Source organism: Oryctolagus cuniculus, chromosome 11, assembly GCF_964237555.1.
Source record: "Oryctolagus cuniculus chromosome 11, mOryCun1.1, whole genome shotgun sequence".
Classification (NCBI taxonomy): domain Eukaryota; kingdom Metazoa; phylum Chordata; class Mammalia; order Lagomorpha; family Leporidae; genus Oryctolagus; species Oryctolagus cuniculus.
The window spans coordinates 110,803,783-110,825,436 of record NC_091442.1 but is presented as its reverse complement, the minus strand read 5'-3'; the positions used below and the strand labels follow the sequence as shown (position 1 = coordinate 110,825,436).

General features: G+C 49.2%; 1 protein-coding gene across 4 annotated transcripts in view; it reads left to right on the top strand.

The window, feature by feature from the left end:
* Positions 1-21,654, top strand: part of SYN3 (synapsin III) — a 455,954-nt gene that overhangs the window by 45,703 nt on the left and 388,597 nt on the right. For all 4 annotated transcript variants that reach the window (XM_070051328.1, XM_008257067.3, XM_017341626.3 and 1 more), the window contains 1 exon segment: positions 11,905-11,962. In XM_070051328.1, the coding sequence (XP_069907429.1) occupies positions 11,905-11,962 (58 nt within the window).

Genomic DNA, 21,654 nt, shown 5'->3' with positions numbered 1-21,654 from the left:
CTCGGATGAAGTCTGGAGCAGGGAGATAGGAAGCAGCTATGAATGGGAGTTGGTCCTCTTCCTGCTTCTCCTTCGCTGACCCAGACAGGCCACCCAGCACAACCCAGAGAGGCTCTGGACTTCTGCACCCGTCTCTTCGCCCTGATACCTGCCCCTCCCTGTCCCCTGCCTTCCCCAGCCCTGGTGCCTGGGGGAGGGGAGGGGCCCTGGACATTCCCCAGCAGCCTGCCCAGTTGCCTGGAGACAGCTCCCGCTTTCCCAGGCCCGGCCCCTTTTATCAGGGAGACAATGTGCACACACAGTGAGGGCCTTGTGCGGCACCCAAGCCCCAGTGCTCCGACTTGAGGAATTTTTCAAGTGCTGACCTCTCTCCGTGAGGTCTCCACGCTGTCCAATCCGAGGGCCTGGTGCCCCCGCTGCTTCCTACCCAGCTCTTGGGGGGAGGGAGGGGAAAAACAGTGAAGGGTTGTTACCCCCGCCCCAGGAGAGTCCCGGGGGTGAGCTTCACCTTCGGAAACTGGGCCTGGAGATCTGGGGGAAATGTCTCTGAGCAGAAGTGTGGGGGAAATCTGATGGATTTTGCTTCTTGCTAAATCTCTCTTCTCCCTGCCTTTCTGAACAGCTTGTCTGATGCCATGAGATGGGCAACAGGGGGATAATGCCCTCTCAGGCCTCAGTTTCCCCAAATGTAAAACAGTAAGGATATCCTGAGATCATGATCCCCCAAAGACTAGTTTTTTATCAGAATGAAATTCACATTCCCAGGTACCACCCTGCACTTGCTGGATTGGATAGAGGTCTTTATATGAAAAAGAGGTAGCCTTTAAGGGGCTAGCATTGTAGCATAATGGGTTAAGCCAACACCTGCAGTGCTGGCATCCCATATGGGCACCGGTTCAAGTCCCAGCTGCTCCACTTGTGATCCAGCTCTCTGCTAATGCACCTGGGAAAGTGATGGAAGATGGCCCAAGTGCTTGGGCCCCACATGGCTCCTAGCTTTGGCCCGGCCCAGCCCTGGCCATTGAGCCATTTAGGCAATGAACCAGCAGCAGAAAGAAAGATTCTCGCTCTCGCTCTCGCTCTCTCTCTCTCTCTCTCTCTCTCTCTCTAACTCTGCCTTCAAATAAGTAAAAAATAAATCTTAAAAATATAGACTTTGACAGCCTTGGGTGCAATAGAGAATTATTGGAAATCTGTGGGAATCTCCCAAAAGGAAAGGAAAAATAGGAAGATCAGAGTGAGCAAGGCCGGGCGCTGGGCCCTGCTGGGATCTACACGGCAGGAATTCTCGCCTGTCTCTGGGTTAACCAGCTCCTGTCTGCTGTACTCGTTGTCCTTTCTGCTCAGAGTTCCAACTCCTGGAGAAGCACGATCCTGCCCTGTGCCGCTCCCAGTTCTGGGGATGCTTTGGGACAGTCCCGTGGAGACAGAGGCTTGTTTCCTCCATGCAGATGCACACAGAGCCACTGTTACCAGACAGAGGAGGAGTGGAGATATAGCAGAGCAAACCCAGACATCCCCTGAGGACCACAGAACCCTGGTAGCTAGACTGGAGCTCAGGAACCATTTTTCAAAATAACATGGAGCCACGTTTGGAAGCCACCAAGCCAGAGGACCTGTTACATGTAGCTCCCAACCCTTAGAACTGAGACCAAAGGCAAGAACAGGAGACTTTTTTTTTTGACTCAGTATGCAGAAGACTTGTCTAGTTGGCAGAGTTGTCCAGGGCCCAAGAGGGCTGCTTGGTGAGGGAGTGAGCTCTCGGACTGCGGCAGGTGTTCAAACATAGCGTGGCTCCCCATTTGAGAGACTGATGATGGAAGAGCTCAGGCTGTAAACCCTTAGAGGAGGCTTAGGCCTCCAGCTGTCCCTTTTCCCCTGCCTGACCCTCTGTCTCCTTAACTCTCATGCCCTGGCCTTGCCTTTCCTGGAGCGATTCAGCTGTTGCGATGGTGAGTCTCGCTTTCCCCGCCACGGTGTGGCTTTCCGGCCCAGGCCTTCCAAGTGAGCCTCTTTGCAAGGGAGTCCCTCAGATGCATGGATCCTCTGCAGCAATAGCTGGAGTCTAGAGAAAGCCTTGCCCTGGGGAGGCAGTTCCCTGGGCAGATGCCAGCCTCGTTACAGAACGTCTCTTCCCCAGGCCTGTGCAAGCCTGTCCGAGACGTCTTTCTTGGGCACGAGGGAGCCCTCTGTGACGGCAGGAGAGGAGAGGCTGCTTCCTGTCCATCTCCTGACCTCTTGCTCTGGGTTTGCGGGAGGAGCAGGAGCGTGGGTTGCCTGAAGATCTGCAGTGAGTTCATTCCCACCTGCAGCATGGACTTAGCTAAATCAGGGGTTGCCCATGTGGTTGCGTGTCGGAGACAAAGCAGTCAGAGGGTAGAAAAGGCACAGTTTTAGAGAAGTATTTCTTTGTAAGGAATGCAGCAGCACAGACTCTGTGACAAGTGCTGTGTGCCCCTGGGTTTCAGCTACAGAGACCACAGGGACCAGTGAGGACTGTGCAAAGCCATAGCTGTCATCACTCACCCAGTTTTTACTGTACTGGAAGAAGGGCTTGGCATTCTGAGTCACCGATCTTCCAAGGAAAGCCATAAAGGCTAATTGTTGTATGAATTTTCTGTTTTGAAAGCAACAGTAAACAAAATAAACCCAACAAGACAAGACTCTAGCCTCCATGACGTCTGCCACCTGGCAGCTCCTGACGAAGAGTCAGGGTGGCCGTTCAGTCCTGTTCCCCTTCTGAGACTGTCTCCCAGGGAGACTGGGTCAATGCAGTACCAAGGGCCTAGAACACTGCTGAGCACAGAGCAGACCCTGGATGGATGGGTGGGTGGGAGGATGGATGGGTGGATGGATGGATGGATGGGTGGATGAGGGAAAGATGGATATGAGAAGGATGAGTGAATGAGGGATGGATTGGTAGATTGGTGGGTGGATGGGTGGATGCATCTGTGGATGGGTGAGTGGGTGGATGAGTAGGTGGGTAGGTGGATGGATGGATGGGTGGATGAGGGAAAGATGGATGTGAGAAGGATGAGTGGATGAGGGATGGATTGGTAGATTGGTGGATGGATGAGTGGGTGGGTGATAAATGTTCTCAGCCACCTTCTGTGCCCTTACCTTTTCACCTTGGCAGTCCCCACATCCCCTCTCCCAATCAGACACTCAATATCCCGTGCTCTTCTGTCTTCTTTTTATACCATCAAAATCCCTTTTCTGAGGTGATCGGTTATTGGTCATTTGCATCTTGGCAGGAATTGCTTTTTTGGTGCTTGAGCCTTCCCGTGTGCATTTCCCCACATTGTTGCCTTATCAGGTGGTTAATGAATGCTGAGGGAATGACTTAGACTCTCAGTGTTAACCTTTTGTAGCAGGAAGACTGTGGACTCCCAGGCACCTGCCAGAAGGAGTGGCACAGTGCTGTGTCTTTCAGGATAAGAGGGGTAGCGGCTGGAGGATGATGTGCTGGCCTGGCCTGCACAGTCACAGGGAGTGGGTGGCTGACAACTTTATCCCCTGATGGTCTGTGCTGGAAAGGAAAGGGCGCTCTCAGGATGGATGAGCAGACTTCCACCATGCTGGACAGACTAGAACAGGGCGCCTAGACTTGCCTTCCCTCTCCTGTAGGAGGACCATCACCTGTCGCTTTCCCAGGAGTCACCCTTGCTCCTCAGGTTGACAACAGGAGGGAAAGAGATGAGCTTTAAACACCTGCCATGCATGCACCAGTGTTCCGAGGTGTACAGCTGAGCTCAGGGAGGTTGATGGGTATCTGAGGCAGCTCTAGGAAATAAATGGCAGAGGGGGCAGCACCCAGGTCTGTCTCTAGGACTAGCAGTAACCCACCCATTTCTCTCTCTGGGGAGGTCAAATACCACTCTGGCAGTCCCCCAGTGGGCAGCCACCCTGCGAACACATTCTTGGCTGGTTCCCAGAGGCCTTCATGTCCATGTCCTCTTGACAACCTCTGAGTTGATTTTTTTTTTTAAGATTTATTGATTCATTTGAAAGGCAGAGTTAGAGATCTTGCATCTGCTGGTTCACTCCCCAAATGGCTCTAATGGCCAGGGCTGGGCCAGGTCAAAGCCAGAAGCTTCATTCAGGTCTCTCATGTGGGTGTCAGTGGCCCAAGCACTTGGGCCATCATCCTCTGCTACTTTCCTAGGTGTGTTAACAGGGAGCTGGAAGGAAAGTGGAACAACTGGGAAGTGAATCGGCACCTAAAGGAGATGCGAGGTTGTGGGAAGCAGTTTAACCCACCATGCCCCAACATCAGACCCCCACATAGATCTTTTTATCCTCATTCTTCAAGGGAGGACACAGGGCTTGTTCAAAATCATGAAGCGGGTGTCAGAGCTGCCCATGGAGAGCCAGGTCTGCTGCACATTACCCTTATACATTGATGGCGCACCCTGGGAAAGTGCATCACTCCCCGAGTGCTGCCAGTGTGACAGTGGCATCCAGACCCTGTCATGCTCATCTTTGTGCTTTCAGCCTTGCAAAGAACAGGTGCCAGATATTGGTGGGTAGGTGGATGGGTGGAGGATCTGCCCCCCCCCCATCATGAAGGTGGTCCCTGACTCTCACACTGGGCTGGGTGCCCCTTCTGTGGGTTGAGCAGTGTCTCTGTGTAAATGCTGGGGCCCATCCTTGTCCATTTATATGTCTCTACTTCCTGTTAGGGACAGAGAGAGCCCAGAGACTAAGCATGTCTCGTGCTCGTTGCCTTAGAGCCTGCAGGCTTGAGCGCACAGTAGGTGGTCAATCCGTGTAGGTCCAGTCTTCTTCAGAGAAGCCCTCCCTGAGCAATCAAAGTCTGAGCCCCCCTGCTCCCCTCATCCTAGCCCGAATCACTTTCCTCCGTGTGTTTTATTCATGGTGCTCGTGTCTTTTTACCTGGACTGTGTTCCTCCTTCTCCCTGAGCCTGTAGACTCCACAAAGGCAGGATCTGTGTCTGCCTCCACCCTGCCCCCATGCCTGGTCCCTATGCCTCTCCATAATGTAGTTAAATAAGGAGTGAGTGAATGACTGGAACGGCAGCCAGATCCAACCCACAGCCATTCCTTCCTCCACTGCCTGAGTTCAATGCAGGGACGTTGGTCACAACCCATGGCTCAGGGCCCCAGTGGGTCTCAGTTCCGTAGCTCTGAACATCCCAGGGAAAATCCAAGGCAAGGATCCCTCTCTTCCTGGCTTGCTAGAGTTCCCTAATTGTACAAAGGACTGGCTGGCTGCCCCAGCACAGGAGAATCTGTGTATGTGCAGGGGGAAGGGGCCCAGAAGGTGAGCAGGCAGTGATGGTGCTGCAGTGGGATCTTGGGTCTCTGTTCTAAGGGACCCTGCCCGTCCAACCTGCTCTGGGAGAGCTCCTTGCCTTGCTAACTGGCAAAGCTCTGAGTGTGTTTGCTGCTGGCAGTCTCCTGCCTGCTCCATGGTCCCTCTCCCCCCACCTCTGTCCGGCCACAAATGAACAACTGATGTGTTGTGTCACAAACACGAAGCGCTGAAGCGCTCGTCTGCCTCACCCCAGTGGGGGTGGCTTGGGGTAGACGGTCCCAACCCCTCTTTCCTTGGAGGGGCGACCCAAGACCCAGCCACATCACCTCCATGGGGGGACGGGTGTATTGGAAGAGCTGTGGTGGCCCCAGGAGGATCCTGTCTGTGCTGATTCTCTTCTTTCTTCTGTCCCTGCTGCAGCCACATGCGAGTGCTCGGGACCGGCTCCTAGTAGGTCTCCCTCACACACCGCGCCCTGCCCCCTCCAACTTGGGCTTTCCCACCGCAGCCGGTGCTGGGTTTCTAATACCCTCCCCCTTCCTGGTGCCTCTGATGTGGCAGTGAAATATGAGACCACCCACCGAGATAGAAGCGTGGTGGAATCCAGCGCTCCCCACCCCGCACCCCTTGGCAAGGCCACGTTTTGATGGATTGGCTGAGGTGTTCGGGAGCTCATTTATGAGAATGAACATATTAGGGCATGAGGAAGAGGCGGCTAGTGGGAGATGGAGTCCTTGGGCTCGGTGGGTCCATCCGTTTTGCCTAAGGTCAAACAGCCAGTCACTTACAGAGGGAGCAGTCCCATCCCCCAAAGGCATCTACGATTCCAGACCATCCTTGCTCTTCCCTCTGCCAGACAGCACTGTTCAGAGGCAGCTCCAGGCTGAATGAGCCCCCGGCAAGGAGGCAGCAGTCTGTGTGGCCCATCGAGAGACAGACTTCTGACTCTCGGCCAAGCAGGGGGATGGACCGGCTGACCCTCAGCCTCAGCCTGCGTCCGCCTGCCAGGCGAGCGGTAAACATTCCAGAGATGGGCAAAACAAGAGTTTCTCCCAGGAAGGTGAGGCCTCGCCAAGGCCAAAGCTGCTTGGGTGGTATCAGACTCCAGGTTAGAATCAGGTTAAAAGCTGCCAGTTGCGCAGGTTGCACGTGGTACTCAGTGACCCGGCATCGTCATCTCTGCAGAATTGATTTCAGGATGGACCAGTAGGTGGCAGTAAAGTGTCTCAAGGAAGGGATGCCTTAGGGACCCATCCCTGGATGACAGTATTTCTTTAGCCAGTCAACAAGCATTGGTATTTTGAAAGTCAGAGTTGGGGGTGAGGGGGCGGGGGGAGAGGGGCAGAGAGAGCGCTTCCATCTGCTGGTTTACTCCCCAAGTGGCCACAATAGCCAAGAATGAGCCAGGCTGAAGCCATAAGCTTCCTCTGGGTCTTCCACATGGGTGCAGGAGCCCAAGTACTCGGGCCATCTTCTGCTTTTCCCAGGACTTTAGCAAGGAGCTGGATTGGAGTAGCCAGAACACAAACTGGTGCCCACATGGGATGCTGACGTCACAGGCAGTGGCTGTACCCACTATACAACACCAGCCCTCAAGCATTTATTTGTTTTTTTTTAAGATTTATTTTTTAATTTGAAAGACACAGTGATAGGGAGAGACACACAGAGATCTTCCATCTATTGGTTCACTCCCCAAATGATTGCAATGACCAGGGCTGAGCCAGGCTAAAGCCAGAAGCTTAGAACTCCATCCAGATCTCGCATGTGGCTGGCATGGGCCCAGATATATTAGCTGGGACCTGGATCAGGAGCAGAGCAGCTGGGACTTGAACCATTGCTCTTATGTTGGTTGCTGGTGTTACAAGTGATGGTTTAACCTACACCTAACTCTAGCTCCCAGGCCACAGACATTGTATGTACCTGTACCCTGGCATCGTACTGGATGCTGGAGATATAGCACCACAAGGCAGTTTCTGATTTCCTGGAACTCACAGACTAGAAGTTTGGTGCAGGAGACAGACAAGTGGGGTGTGGTTAGAATGCAGAGTTGTCAGGTTGGAAGTACAGCATGCTGTGGGTACTGCGCAGGGGTGCTGAGCCAGTCAAGAGTGCTGTCAAGGAACACACCACAGGGTAGCTTTAACCAGTGAGGATCATGGAACCTGAGAAGGAGGCAGACAACCGGGAAGCTTCCCGAGCTGTGAGGACCGCATGTGCAAAGGCTCGGGGGCAGGAAAGCAGAGGACGTGTTTGATGAACTGCACGAAGCCGCGTGTGTCCATGGAGTCGGGGACAAAGCAGAGGAGAGCAGGGCCACCGGCGAGCGCGGCCAGCTCTCAAAGGCCCCTGGGGGTCTGGACTAAATTCTGAAGGGGTTGGGTGGCTTTGAACAGGCCTTCCCTATCGGAACACGTCGGGTGTGATTACCTGTTTATTGTGATTGACAGCAGCTGTCATTTCATCACGAGGACACAGTGAAATCGTAATCCCCGTGAGAGCAAGACTGCATCCTGCTGATTTGTGGGTCCCTCCTACGCGGCCCTCAGGAAACAGAGTGAGCAGCCACTGGTTCTCTGTCATTGTGAATTTGTTTCAGGCCCTGGGCTACAACCTTCAGAGCTTATCAGATGCCAGGAACTATTCTAAGCGCTTCATACGTTTTGTTGTCTTTGATCCTCACCACAACCACAGAGGGGAACTTGCTCCATTTCTTTCCTCCCCATTTCTCAGACATGGAAACTGAGGTGCCTGGAGGTTGAAGGACTCGCCCAAGGTCGCACGGCAAGGGAGTGCGGGAGCTGGGATTGCAGCCAGTCTGAGTGCTGTGCTCTCTCCTTGTTGCTTGGAGCATCGGATGCATTAATCACTAGACCTTCCCTGGTAGATGCTATTACCGCTTGATAAGTGGGGGAACTGAGACCTCGAGGGCTAAGTTTTAGAATGCACAGTAAGTGAGCAGGGGAGCTGAGATTTGCCCACACCTGTGTGATTCCAAATCTATGTTTTTTTCCTGGTGTGGCAGCGTTTGCAGGGATAAGCTATCATTCTGAGGCCCCAGGCCCATCACGAATTCCTGTTAAACCCAAGCTACAGGGATGCCCACCCTGGGTCCTGCTGCGGCCCTTGCTAGCTCTGCCTCTCTTGACAGGTAGAGGAGTTAGCAGAGGCAAGAGGACACACCCAGAAGGACCCTGCGGTTACAACCCCAGACAGTACTCTGCATTCCCAACCCCTAGAGTTCTCTGCCTAAAGGTAGACCTTGGCCCAGTTCCAGGGCCTGTGTAGGCTGATCTTGGTCCATCCTTGCCAGAAATGGCCAAAGGAAAATTGTTTACATGGAAGGGAATAGAAAAAGCTTGGCCACATGGTCTGGGCCATCCACAGGACTGCACGAGAAGCTTCCCCAGTACAGTACAGAGAGATGGGTGGGCAGAAAATCAGGGAGGATCGTGGCTTAGGGCTGGGAGCCAAGAGCTGGCAATCCCATGACACCGTGTTCTGGGTGGAGCTCCAAGAATCCTGAGAAGTCTAAACTCTGAGTCTATAAGGTCATGTTGCAGTTGTACTTATCAAGGAGGGAAGAAAGACGTGTTTTATTTGAATATTTGCTGGCTTTTCTCCCCATTTAAAGTATTAGGCATATGACAGGCTTTCAGTTTTTGTTTTGCCCCAAGGCCCACACCTGGTAGAAATGGACCCATTCTCATGTCTGGAATTTTCCAGTACTGCCTTTAAGGAGTCAAGAAAATTCACAAACTGTGTGAGAAGTTGCCCTTTGTGTGAGGCTGCCTGCACACAGGTGGTATTGAAGTGCATTGCTGGGAGGGGAAAAAAAAACAAAAAATCTTGCTTTCAAGTCACCCTAGCATAGCAGTTCCTGTGCCACTAAAATCCAGCTTCATTGACCCTGAAGCCTGAGCACACTGTAGGACCAAGTGACATTCACGTTAGAGCTGTCCGGCAGAGCTCCAGGAGTCCTGGGTGACATGACCTCCACTGGCCGTGGCTACGTGTAGACAGTGAAACTTGGAAAACCGAATTCTTAGAAAGGATCTTGTCCCAAGTAGAAGGTGGAAAAATGGGTTATAACATTCATATTCCAGGGAAAAGAATGGAAGAATCCAAGAAGAAAGCTCTAGGGTGTAATGTTTGTAAAATCTTGATCGTGACCCAGCTGTGGGCACACCTAGCTGGTGGGGGGAGCTGGGATACACACTTTGTGTGCAAGTCTAGAAACATTTGTACTGTGGGAAAAGGGGAGAGAGAGTATTGGAAGGCAAAGAGCCATCTGTGCCAGACAAGGTTTGTGGAAGTGCTTACCACAGTGCCAAGTTTACAGCAAGTGATTGAGAACTATTAGTTTCTTTTACTTTTTGAAGATTTATTTTTATTTGTAAGAGTTGCAGCAGAGAGAAGGGGAGGGGGAGAGAGATCCTGCATCCACTGGTTCACTCCCCCAGTTGGCTGCAACAGCCAGGGCTGGGCCAGGCCAGAGTCAGGAGCCTGGAATTCCATCCGGGTCTCCTACATGGATATAGGGGCCCAAGCACTTGGATCATCCTCAGTTGTTTTTGCAGGGAGCTGAATCAAAAGTGGAGCAACCAGGAATTGAACTGGCACCCATATGGGATGCTGACATCACAGGCAGCAGCTCAACCCACTATGCCAGAACTATTAGTTCCATAACACCAACATCAATAAGTGCAAATGATAACTTGTTAGGTTTGCTTTGTGTGTGGGAGGGTATCAGTCCATAAGCACCCCGACTTTAGCTGCTGCTTTTTTTAGGGCTGCAGAAAAGCACAGATGGAGTTATAAGGCCTGGATTCAAGTCATTTAAGCAAAGTATTTAGTTCCTTTGTGTTTCTGTTTCCTCATCTATAGGATGACAATAATAATACCCCATTCATGATGGTAGTTGTGGACGTGAAATGAGAAAGGCTGTGGCTTAAAGCCTATACTATGGTGTTGGGAGACAAGGATATTTTTCATTTATCCATTCAACAAATGTTAGTTGAGGTCCTACTGTGTGTGTGTGTGTGTGTGTGTGTGTATATATATATATTTATTTTTTTTTTTTTTTGACAGGCAGAGTTAGACAGTGAGAGAGACAGAGAGAAAGGTCTTCCTTTTTCCATTGGTTCACCCTCCAAGTGGCCGCCACAGCCGGCACGTTGTAGCCTGTGTGCTGCACCGATCAGGAGCCAGGTGCTTCCTCCTGGTCTCCCATGGGGTGCAGGGCCCAAGCACTTGGGCCATCCTCCACTGCACTACCTGGCCTCAGCAGAGAGCTGGCCTGGAAGAGGGGCAACCGGGACAGAATCCGGCACCCCGACCGGGACTAGAACCTGGTGTGCTGGCACCGCAGGCGGAGGATTAGCCTGTTGAGCCATGGCGTTGGCCCTGTCCTACTGTATAATAAGCATGCCGGTGGGTGTTGGAATATAATGATGAATACGATTAATTGTTCTTGATCCCGAGGGGCTATGTTATGGTTTAAGGGGACTCAGGCATCAAACACAGCTACCAATTATAATTAACTTTGCTTGTAATAAGTAGTATAGAAGCAGAGAAGTGTATGAAAGGGGATCTATATCAAAAGAGAGATGAATTATGGGTCAGGATTCAGGTACTTATGGAGAAAAATGGCCAAGTGGCTGGATCTGAGACATATTGTAGAATAAATGGAGATGGGAAGAGAGTAAGGGGTAGAGGATGATACCATTTACAGATGAGGAAAACAGAAGCAGGGATGGATAAGGTTGATAGAAAGAAGGTGGGGTAGATGGATGGATAGAATAAGGGACAAATAAGGGCTGTGTCACTGGATAACAGGGTAGAGAAATGGGTAGATGACTAGATCAGTAAGAAGTCATCGATAGGGTATGCATGTTATTACTGAAACAATGCTACCTTGTTTGTGTAAGATTCTTTCCCATTTATCCTTAAAATAACCTTTAGAAATATGTAGCCCAAGTATTGCTATCTTTCTTTTACAGAAGATAAAATTGAGACACAGGGTGATCGAGTGACTTGACAGAATCAGAACTTGAATTTTGGGGCAGGTGCTGTGGTGCAGCGGGTTAAGCCGCCACTTATGACATCAGCATCCCATATCAGAGTGCTGGTTTAAGTCCCAGCCCCTCTGCTTCTGATCCAGCTCCCTGCTAGTGCACCTGGGAAGGCAGCAGGAAGTGGCCCGAGGACTTTGGCCCCTGCCACCCACATGGGCGACCAGGGTCTCCTGGCTTCAACCTGCCACAGAGCTGGCTCTGTTGTGGCTCTTTGGAGAATGAACTAGGGGACAGATTCATTCTCTCTCTCTCTCTCTCTCTCTGCCACTCTGCCACTCTGCCACTCTGCCACTCTGCCTTTCAAATAAATAAATTTTTAAAAAAAATTCTTTGTCTTAAAACAAAAACACTGAGTCTCCCATCTTCCATCCATTCTTCTCTCTACCAGACACTGCCTTACAAACAACAAGAAAACCAGCCGCGGAGTGGGAGGGGAGAGGGAAGGTAGAGAAGGTGTCTCAGTAGGCACCTCCAGGGGAAGGCGTATGGGGAGAGGGGGAGAGTGAACCGGTTTGCATCCTCACTCAGTCGCTTTCTTCCTCGCCTTTGCAGGTCTAAGTATTTCCAGGGCAAGAAGCTGAATGGAGAGATTGAGATCCGAGTGGAACAGGTAGGTGGGAGCTGAGTGCAGTCACTTTTCTTGTTAATTACATCTTGCTATTACATATGTTTTTCTCCATTTTATGCTCATGGCTGATGGAGAGCTTGTGTACGTTTAGTGGAGAATATATTTGACACCACCAGGGAAGAAAAATTTTTAATAATATCCTGCTCCATCCCGTGAGATCATGACAGACAAAACACTTCCTTCAGGTCATGCTCTCCCGGACAGTCTTTTTAAAAATCTTGCATATTTGTGTTCCATATTCATTGAGCAAAGAAACTCCTCAGCCTCACCAGAGGAGGATTGAATGGGTGTTTTGAACAACTTTTAACATTTTGCCATTTTCATACACACATTTTTTTAAAATCAAGGGTGGGTATATTACCACATAATGTAGAATTCATGACAGAGATGAAATGAGGAAAGAGGGTATATTAATATGTAAGGGATATAATTCCATGAAGACAGTGTTTTTAAATATCTATATACCTAATAATACGGCATCCACAGTTTTTAAACCATTTATATATACATTTAACTAGAAAAGAATGTATAAATATGTGTGACTTTCACAAATGAGAGGAAATGCGGTCTATGTCTTTTCTGTGTTTGGCTTATTCCATTTAGCATAATAATCCTCATTTACTTCCATTTTGCTTGTCAGGACTTCATTCTGTTTTCTGGTTGAGTAATATCCCACTGTGTATATATCCCACATTTTCTTTATCCGTTCATCCATTGATGGGCATCTGGGTTGACTCTTGTGAGCAGTGCTGCAATAAACATGGGGGTGCAGGTATCTCTTTCCCACTCTCACTTCATTTCCTTTGGGTATTTTCCCAAAGAGGGAGCTGAGCCTGTAGCACTACCACCTGTTCTACAGCTGGGGTCATTCCAGGGCGACCTCTGTTCCCATCTTCTGCAGCTCCAGTGAGCTAACATGAGCAGAAAAATCCTTGCTTATACCAGGGAGTCTCATTAAACACCAGAATCACTTGATTGAGTGGTTTTCAACTTTTCTGTTTTAGCAACAGAAACTGTCCTAAAAGAAGTATCAGGGGTTGGCACTGTGGCACAGTGGGTTAAAGCCACGGCCCACAGCGCCGGCATCCCATGTGGGCACCTGTGGGAGTCCTGGCTGCTCCACTTCTGATCCAGCTCCCTGCTAATAGGCAACAGAAGATGGCCCAAGTGCCTGGACCCCTGCACCCATGTTGGAGATTCTAAAGAGGCTCCTGGCTTTGGCCTGGCTCAGCCCCAGCTGTTGTAGTCATTTGAGGAGTGAGCCACTCCCTCCATGTGTGTGTCTGTCCTCTCTGTAGTTCTACCTTTCAAATAAATGAATAAATCTTTAAAAAAAAAAAAGTATCAGTTAAGAGCTCAGTCTATAAAACAGAGGCGAGCTCTGATGGGAAATCCAAAAGTCTGTCTGCTCCTTCTAGTTTGTGATGGGCCCCGACGTGTCTCTTTGGAACCACTTCTTCCCTGGAGTGTAATGGGTTTGAATCCTGGCTGTCTCATTTTCTAGGTGTTGAGCAGGTGATTTAATCTCTCTGTGCCTCAATTTCCTGTTGTTGGGATTAAATTATTTAAAACCTCAAAAGAGATCAGAACCATGAATACTAGCTGTTGTTGTCACCCCTAATATCCAGACCCCCGTGGTATCTGGAAAGGAGTGTGCGCTCGCTCAGGTCTGCTTGCGAGGCCAGTGGCGACAGCAGGACTAGCGGGCGTGCTCTCCTGACTCCACATCACAACGTCCCCCCATTCATCCAGTGAGGACCTCCTCTATGCCAGGGATTGTTCCTGACCTTGGGAGACCCCACAGGAGAGCGTGGGCCCTGGAGCCTGACTCTAGGTTCACATTCCAAGGCCAGCCCTTCCTGTGTGGCCTTGGTTGGGCCACACTTCAGCTCCTTTGAGCTGTTTCTTCATCTGTACCACTGGAGTAACAATGGCCTCAACCTGTGTTTGTAGGGTTGCTCAAAGCAATGAATACGTCAGCTCATGAGAAGTGCTTAGGACAGTGCTTGGCACATACCAGGCACCTAATAATGCTACCCATTACCTCTGTCATCATTTCTTCCTCCCTCTAGTCTTCCTCCTCCTCCTTCTCCTCATTCTCTTCTTCTTCTGTCACCATCATTATCCTCACCATTTGCAAACAGTAACTAAGGTAGTCAATGTCCCTGCTATGAAATGAATCCAGAGAAACATAATAAAAATATGTAGGGGGTGAGTGGGTCTGACTGCTCTTCTCCCTTCACTTTCTGAGCTAAACGGAGCAGAGGAACAGAAAGCCCTTCTGAGCATCGTGTTGACTTGGCTTAGTTTTTAAACACCCATGATATTCATTTCAGCTTGATCCTGTGGCTTTCAAGTCAGTCCAGTGTCTACTGGGTTTTCCTTTCATGGCAAAGAATGGTTATTTTTGTTCATTTCATAAATATTTCTCAAGTATCGACTATGCTCACCTGCTGTTGTGTGAGGAGTGAGGAAAGCCTGTGGCCCAGGAAGGGAGGCAAGAGCTTCACAGAACATCAGCCCAGGGAAGCCAGAGGCTCCCACTTAGTGCTATGGGCAGCAGAGGCCACAGCCAGGGACGTGACCAGAAATGACCTCAAGGAAAGCGTGGTATATAAAGTGGATTGCAGGTTAGAAGGGATTCCAACAAATGGAGATGGTGGTGTGAAGGCTATGGGGGATGGGCATAGCGAGAGCAAAGACAGGGAGACCAGAAGTCTGAGCTACGAAATGGTGGGGAGTCCACTTTGATGGACCTCAAAATAGGGCGCATTCTCTTGCCCTGCCTCCAGCCTATTCCTCCTCCCCACTTCCTCGACTCAGTGAAGAGCGCCACCATGTACCTTCCACCCTGGCTGGAACCTGCACTGTCTCCTGGATGTCCCTTTCTCCCCTTCACCACTATATCCGTTCAGTGACCAAATCCAGTGGAGTCCACTTCCCATAATTCCCGAGTTCACCCATGTCTGCTCATCTGTTCCCAAGGCTTTCCTGTGCATGGTCCAATGTCAGCTCTCATCCCGTCTTCCTGACCCACAGCCTCATTACTCCATTTTTTTAAAACCCATTTCCAATCGATTCTTCACACCAAAGCTGGAGTGATCTTTCTAGAAAAGCAAATTAGATCCGTTAAGTGGTTGGCTTTAACATCCTCTCCACAAAGGCTCCTTCTCCGAGCCTTTGCCTGATATAAATCAGTTAACCTGGCTACTCCCTCTCATTGCACCTCAACTCTTCCTTCTTAGCCCTTATCTGAGTTTAACAACATATCTAGGGTGGGATTATTTGCACGAGGTTAGTCTTGGCTGTTTGGATCAGCTCTGTTAAATAGTACAGGGCCTGAAACAAACTAGAACTGAAGGAAATATTTGCAGAATGAATAATTGATACATTCCACAGATTCCTAGCTGCTTGTCAGTTTCCAGGGACAATAAATCATTGCTTCTTAATCTCCCCTCAGAAGTCCAAATTCTTCATAAGCCATCTGGTCAGTGCTCAGTTGCCAGCTCAGCTGGTCCTGCCTCTTCCCATTTGTAGACTCCCTGGGGCATGTGTTAACTTCTTTTCTCTTAGCACTGCCTTTAGCCCAATGTGTAGGTACAAAATCTATGAGCAGGGACCTCGGAGGAAATTGCCCTAAGAATAACTCACCCCAGGGGACTTTGGGGATGCTCACTCTTTGAGGGTTACAGTCCCGCTGGAAACCCTTGGCTAATTTAGAGTCGTCATGATTTCCAGTCATGCCTCTCCATGGAAGCCAGAAGATAAATGAGCCAGGAAACCAATTAGCAGGTCAGCTGGGCATTTTTCCCTGGAAGACATACCTTCCCAAGCCCACATGGGAGCCCGAGTTGCCTTGTCTTTTCCCGTCCGGGTCAATCGATGGGTCACATCAGCATCCCCCAGGAGCCTCATCTGCATCCTCCAGCACTTGGGAAAAGTCTTAGGATGGACTGTTTAGTCTGAGCTGGCCTCACATTTTGGGAGCCTGTCTCCCAACCGAAGGCCAAATTAACCAGATAATTGCACTGTCTGGGTTTTGCTGGACGCAGCAAATAAGTTCGTTGTAGTTGGCCTAGAGGAAGCCTCCACCCCTTCTCCACACCTCTTGCTCTCAATTCAAAAACTGCTTGCTGGGCTTTTACAGAGCCAGGAATCAGGAAACCCTGGGGAGGCCAAGGGGGGAGCTGCATAATTCTGTATTCCATTATCCAGAATCCTCTTGTGGCTCAGGGGAAGAGAGGAGGGGCTCACAACAGGGTTCTAGTGGGGCCAGAGTGGATGAGCCCAGGGCAGTTGGCATGTCAACATCTCCTCTGTTTATACTGGGGACATGGCGTCTTCTTCTCCACAGGCACAAGTCACGCTCTGTGGGACAAAGCAATGAGGTTGATGAATAGATTAATATTAAGTAGGCTTGCAGTTCTGAGAGAGCAGGGACTAGGACTTGGTGAGACAGAGCCTTGGGCACTTAAAAAAGAAGACTGAGATGACCATGGTCATTTCCTGGTCTTTCCTCAGTGTCCATGGAGATACCATGTCATAAGAAACAGTAATACTGGGGCCAGCACTGTGGCAGTGATTAAAGCCGCCGCCTGCAGTGCCAGCATCCCGTATGAGCGCCGGTTCAAGTCCCGCTGCTCCACTTCCAATCCAGCTCTCTGCTATGGCCTGGGAAAGCAGTAGAAGGTGGCCCAAGTCCTTGGGCCCCTGCACCCACATGGGAAGACCCAGAGGAAGCTCCGGGCTCCGGGCTCCGGGCTTCGGATCGGTGCAGCTCCGGCCATTGAGGCCAACTGGGGAGTGATCAGTGGATGGAAGACCTCTCTCGCCTCCCTCTCTCCTTTTCTCTCTCTCTGTAACTCTGACTTTCAAATAAATCTTTAAAAAAAGAAACACTAATGCCTTGCTGCAACAGTGGAAGGGCAAGAGAAGCATAAACGCTAGCCATCAGGACTTCTGTTCAGCAAGCTGGGCAAGCCAGATTTCCACGTGGATGTCAGTGGCTCCCTTGGAGTCCCTGTTCATGTACTGATGTATTGGAGTCGGGATGGAGTCAGGTCGATGTGTGAGGATCTCAGAGGAGCCTGATGATGGGAGACTGGTTCATCCCCTGACCTTTGTGTATTTCCTCATCATAAATAACTATTTTCTGAAAACAGAGGTTTGACTTTTCCCTTAAAATATTTTAAATAAGCCAGACCCCATATAGATTAAGTATCCTTTATCTGAAGGACTTGGGACTAGAACTGTTTTGGATTTCAGATCTTTTTGGATTCTGGAATATTGCATATACATAATGAATACTTGAGAATGTTGTTTGTGTTTCGTATGCACCTTTTACATACAGCCCGGGGGTAACTTTATACAGTAGTTGTAGTATGTTTACATACAGCCTGGGGGTAACTTTATACAGTAGTTGTAGTATGCCTGCATTTGACTGTGACCCATCACGTGAGGTCAGGTGTGGAGTTTTCCACTTATAGTGTCATTCTGGCGCTCAAAAGATTTCAGATTTTGGATTTTTGGTTGCAGTGCTCAACTTGTATTTATATTTTTCCTCATGCATTTCTGTCTTCCGCCCATAGTTCTTCTGAGACAACCTTTGTTCAACTAGACCTTAGCTGTAGAGCTTATGTGATCATAAAGACCATGTGGTAGTTCAAGGAGAGTTGTCAGCGAGATGCAGAAATGGCGGTTGGATGGTGAGTCAGTTCAGTGGATTGGGAACAGGCTGAGCACCGTCTCCATTAGGGAATGCCTACTTGACAGCAGCACACATTGAGAAAGATGCATCCACCTGCTTGCCGCTGGGCTCTGCCTCTGGCTCTGTTCTACTTCTCCCTCTAGATTTTATTTTTTGAGAAGTGCAGAAAGACACACACACATACACATACACACACACACACACACACACACACAGAAAGAGCTCCTGTCTGCTGGTTCACTCCTCAAAATACCCACAGTGGCTAGGACTGGGCCAGGGTCAAAGCCAGAGCCAGGAATGCAGTCCAGTCTCCCACATGGGAGACAGAAACCCAAGCAGTCGAGTCATCATCAGCACTTTCCAGGGTCTGTGTTTTGGGAAGCTGAAGTCAGAAACCAGAACTGGGGGTCCAATCCAGGCACTCCCATGTGGGACACGGGTATCTTAATGGCCAGGTTGAGTGTCCACTCCTACTTCTTCTTAACTAACTTTCCAGATTACATTTATCAATGGCTTGAAGCTGTTTGGAAGAGAGAATATGCTGGGTTATATTTGATGTGAGTAAATTGAATGAAAGATAGACTCCAAGGTCCCATTCAAAAACTCAGCTGCAGAGGAACTGAGTTGGAGAAAAACAGTTCATTGAAATCACCAAGGGTAAAAAGACCAGCATTTGAGTTGAACACAGCTTAATACGGGCACTTCAGAGAGTCCATGGGGAAATGGAATTAGAAGGTAACTGTGCAGGGCAAGTATTTGGCCTAGCAGTTAAGACGCGCGTTAGGATGCCCATGTCCTGTATGGAGTGCTTGGCTTCAGTGCCCATTTCTGGCCCCTGGCTCCAGTTTCCTGCTAGTGTAGACCCTGGGAAGCAGCAGTGATGACTCAAGTAAGTGGGTCCCTGGCACCCATGTGGACTGAGTTCTCAGTTCCCGGCTTTCACCCCCTAGCCATTGTGGGCATTTGGGGAGTGAACCAGCAAATGGGAGTGTTCTCTCTCTCTTCCTTCTCTCTCCCTTCCCCGCTCTCATATAAATAAGTTTTAAATATACATTTTCCTTGAAGTTTGAAGACCCCTTGTATTTGTGGAAGGAAAGGTGGTGTGATGGTTAAGATTGTGGCTCCAGAGTAAGGCAGACGGGAGGTAGAATCTTAGCTCCACCATATTTTATCTTTGTCGACCTGTTTACAATATCTCTGAGTATCCGTTCCCTCATCTGAAACTTAAGGATAATCTACCCCTAGGGTTATTCTATGGATTAAATGGGTTGATGTCATATGCTGAGTGTAGTTGCTGGCACACATGGTAGGTGCTCAATAAGCTACACCTGTGCTTACAGCTCTAGCTGTGAAGTCATTTCAGGCTGCATGGTCAAGTACAGCATTTAGAATGCAGGAGGGTGATGTCCACAGGTGAACACTCACGCTGCTGGCCAGGCTCTGGTGGCAGATGCACTGGTACTGTAAGGGGAGAGTGGTGACCTGAGGGGCTTCAGGCGACCGGTTGCAGTAAAAGCAGAGTAAACCTGTGAGGAAAGAGGATCCATTTCAGCAGGTGGAAATGTTTCGCCAGAGAGTAAGAATAAGAATGTCCATCTCATTCTACTCTTTATAAATATTTATCACTTGAACAAGTGCTTGATAAAGTAAGAGCTACCGTATGTTCAGTCCTTATAATGTAAAGCAAAACGCTTCCTACTGCTGTCGTAGGCACATTAACACCTTCGTCTTACCAAAACTGATGCTCAGAGGTTTGTTTGTGGTTGAGCAACCAATGTGTGGCAGGAGTCTATTTTTGAACCCAGCCAGTCTGACTTCTGAGCCGTCCTCTTAGCCACTCATTTTCTGCCAGCATTGCAGATACAAGAATAGGAACCCATAGGGCAGACATTGTGGTGCAGCAGGTTAAGCCACCTCCCACAATGCCAGCATCCCATATGGGCACCAGTTTGAGTCCTAGATGCTCCACGTCCAATCCAGATCCCTGCTAATGCACCTGGGAAAGCAGCAAAAGCTAATCCAAGTGGTTGGACCCTTGCCACCCACATGGGAGAACTGGAAGAAGCTCCTGGCTCCTGGCTTTGGCCTGGCCCAGCCCTGGCTGTTGTGGCCATTTGAGAACTGAACCAGCAGATGGAAGACCTCTCCCTCTCTGTCTCACCTCCCCCTCTTTCTGTCACTCTGCCTTTCAAACAAATAAATAAATATTTTTAAAAAAGTAACCAAAACGTATTGGTTAAAGTACTTTACATAGCACATTTTATTTTAACCATTGTGTTTTATATATCTGAGATGGGTACTTTGTCTGTATTTGCATTTGAAGAAACTGGGATTTAGAAAGGTTAAGCAACTAGCAGAAATGGCTGATAGGAGGAATTCAAACCCAGGTTTTTTTGTGCTACACCACTACCCCATATTGTTTCATTGGGGTTAGAGTTCAGGTTGATGGTGCAATCCTATAGGAGAAGGATCGCAGCTGGTCTTAACAGGAACTATGGAATAGTGCTGAGTAATGATGAATGCCCCATACTTCTTTGGGTGGCGAGTCTCCTGTGCTAAAAACAGTCTGGCAGAAAACTAAACTAGGTAGATAATTTAGGGTGTATTTCATGGGAAATTTGTGTACCAGTAGGAGATGACCTTTATTAATTTTTAAAATTTATTTGGGGAGATAGTAAATGTAGTACAGTTACACAGCTAAAAATTGAGAAGGTGCAGAATGGTATCCGGTGAAAAGTCTGCCTCCAGCTCGGCCCACCGAGCCAGCTCTCTTCCATGTAGTTAATTATTATCACCAGGTCCTTGGGCAACTAAACAGAGTTATTTTTAATTTTTTTAAATGATTTTTATATATTTGAAAAGGAGAGTGATGGAGGGAGAGAGCTGGGGCAGGGAGGAGATGGATCTTCTATCCGTTGGTTCACTCCCCAAATGGCCACAATGGCCGGGGTGGGCCGACCAAAGTCAGGAGCCTGGAACTCCATCTGGGTTTCCCATGTGGGTGGCAAGGACCTACGTACTTGGGCCATCTCCCATCACTTTCTCAGGGTCATTAGCAGAGAGCTGGATTTGAAGTGGGACTTGAACTTGTGCTCCGATGTTCTGTGTCGACATTGCAGGTGGCAACTTAACCCACTAGCCCTAACGCTGACCTCCAGCGGGGAGGTTTTAAATGCAGTGAGCAAATACTCAGGTATGATTTTCATAAATAGTGGTTGGTCAGAAGAACATAAACCATTCTAGGTATTTCAGAGGTGGTTTCTATCAGGATAATTGAGGAGAAACGTATTACTAAGAGCCGTGGCAGTCCTGCACTCACAGTTGTTCTGCCATTGCTGCTGTTGGAACTGCCCTGTTGTGGTTAGAGAACCGTGGAGCCTGATTTCCCACCGCCGGATCAGGAATTGCCACCTCGTGCTTGGCCTGGTGTTGCTGTTGGCGAAGTTTCCATAGCTCTGGCTGGAAGCAGAATACCAGGGTGCTTCAAAGTGTTTGCAGCAAGTGGAATTAAAGAATGTTTGGGTGCAAAAAATTTTTTAAAAATCCATGCATACAGAGACCTAGAAAAAACTCATGCATACATATATTATGAAAAAAAAATACTTGCCTGTTTCCATATTTTTAGCACCAAAAAGTGTCTCTTGATTCCACTTTTCCACGAATATTTTGAGGCACTCTCGGAGTTGCTTCTTTCTTCATGACCTCAGTTCCTGAACGGATGCCTCTCATTGGTAGAAATGAACGGGGATTTTGTGGCAAAAGAATCTGGGGACAGTGGATTTTAGCTTTGCAGCTTCCATAGGACAGGGGAGAATTTATAAAAGGGGCCAAGTGGCCATAGATGGTGGCTGGCACAGTCCGCACCTTCGGCAGCTCAGCAGCCACGTGTGCCTTTCCACTTACCATCGTCTGCACGGGTCATTCACACACTGGGTCTTAGAGCTGATTCCTCGGCAGCACGTGCAGA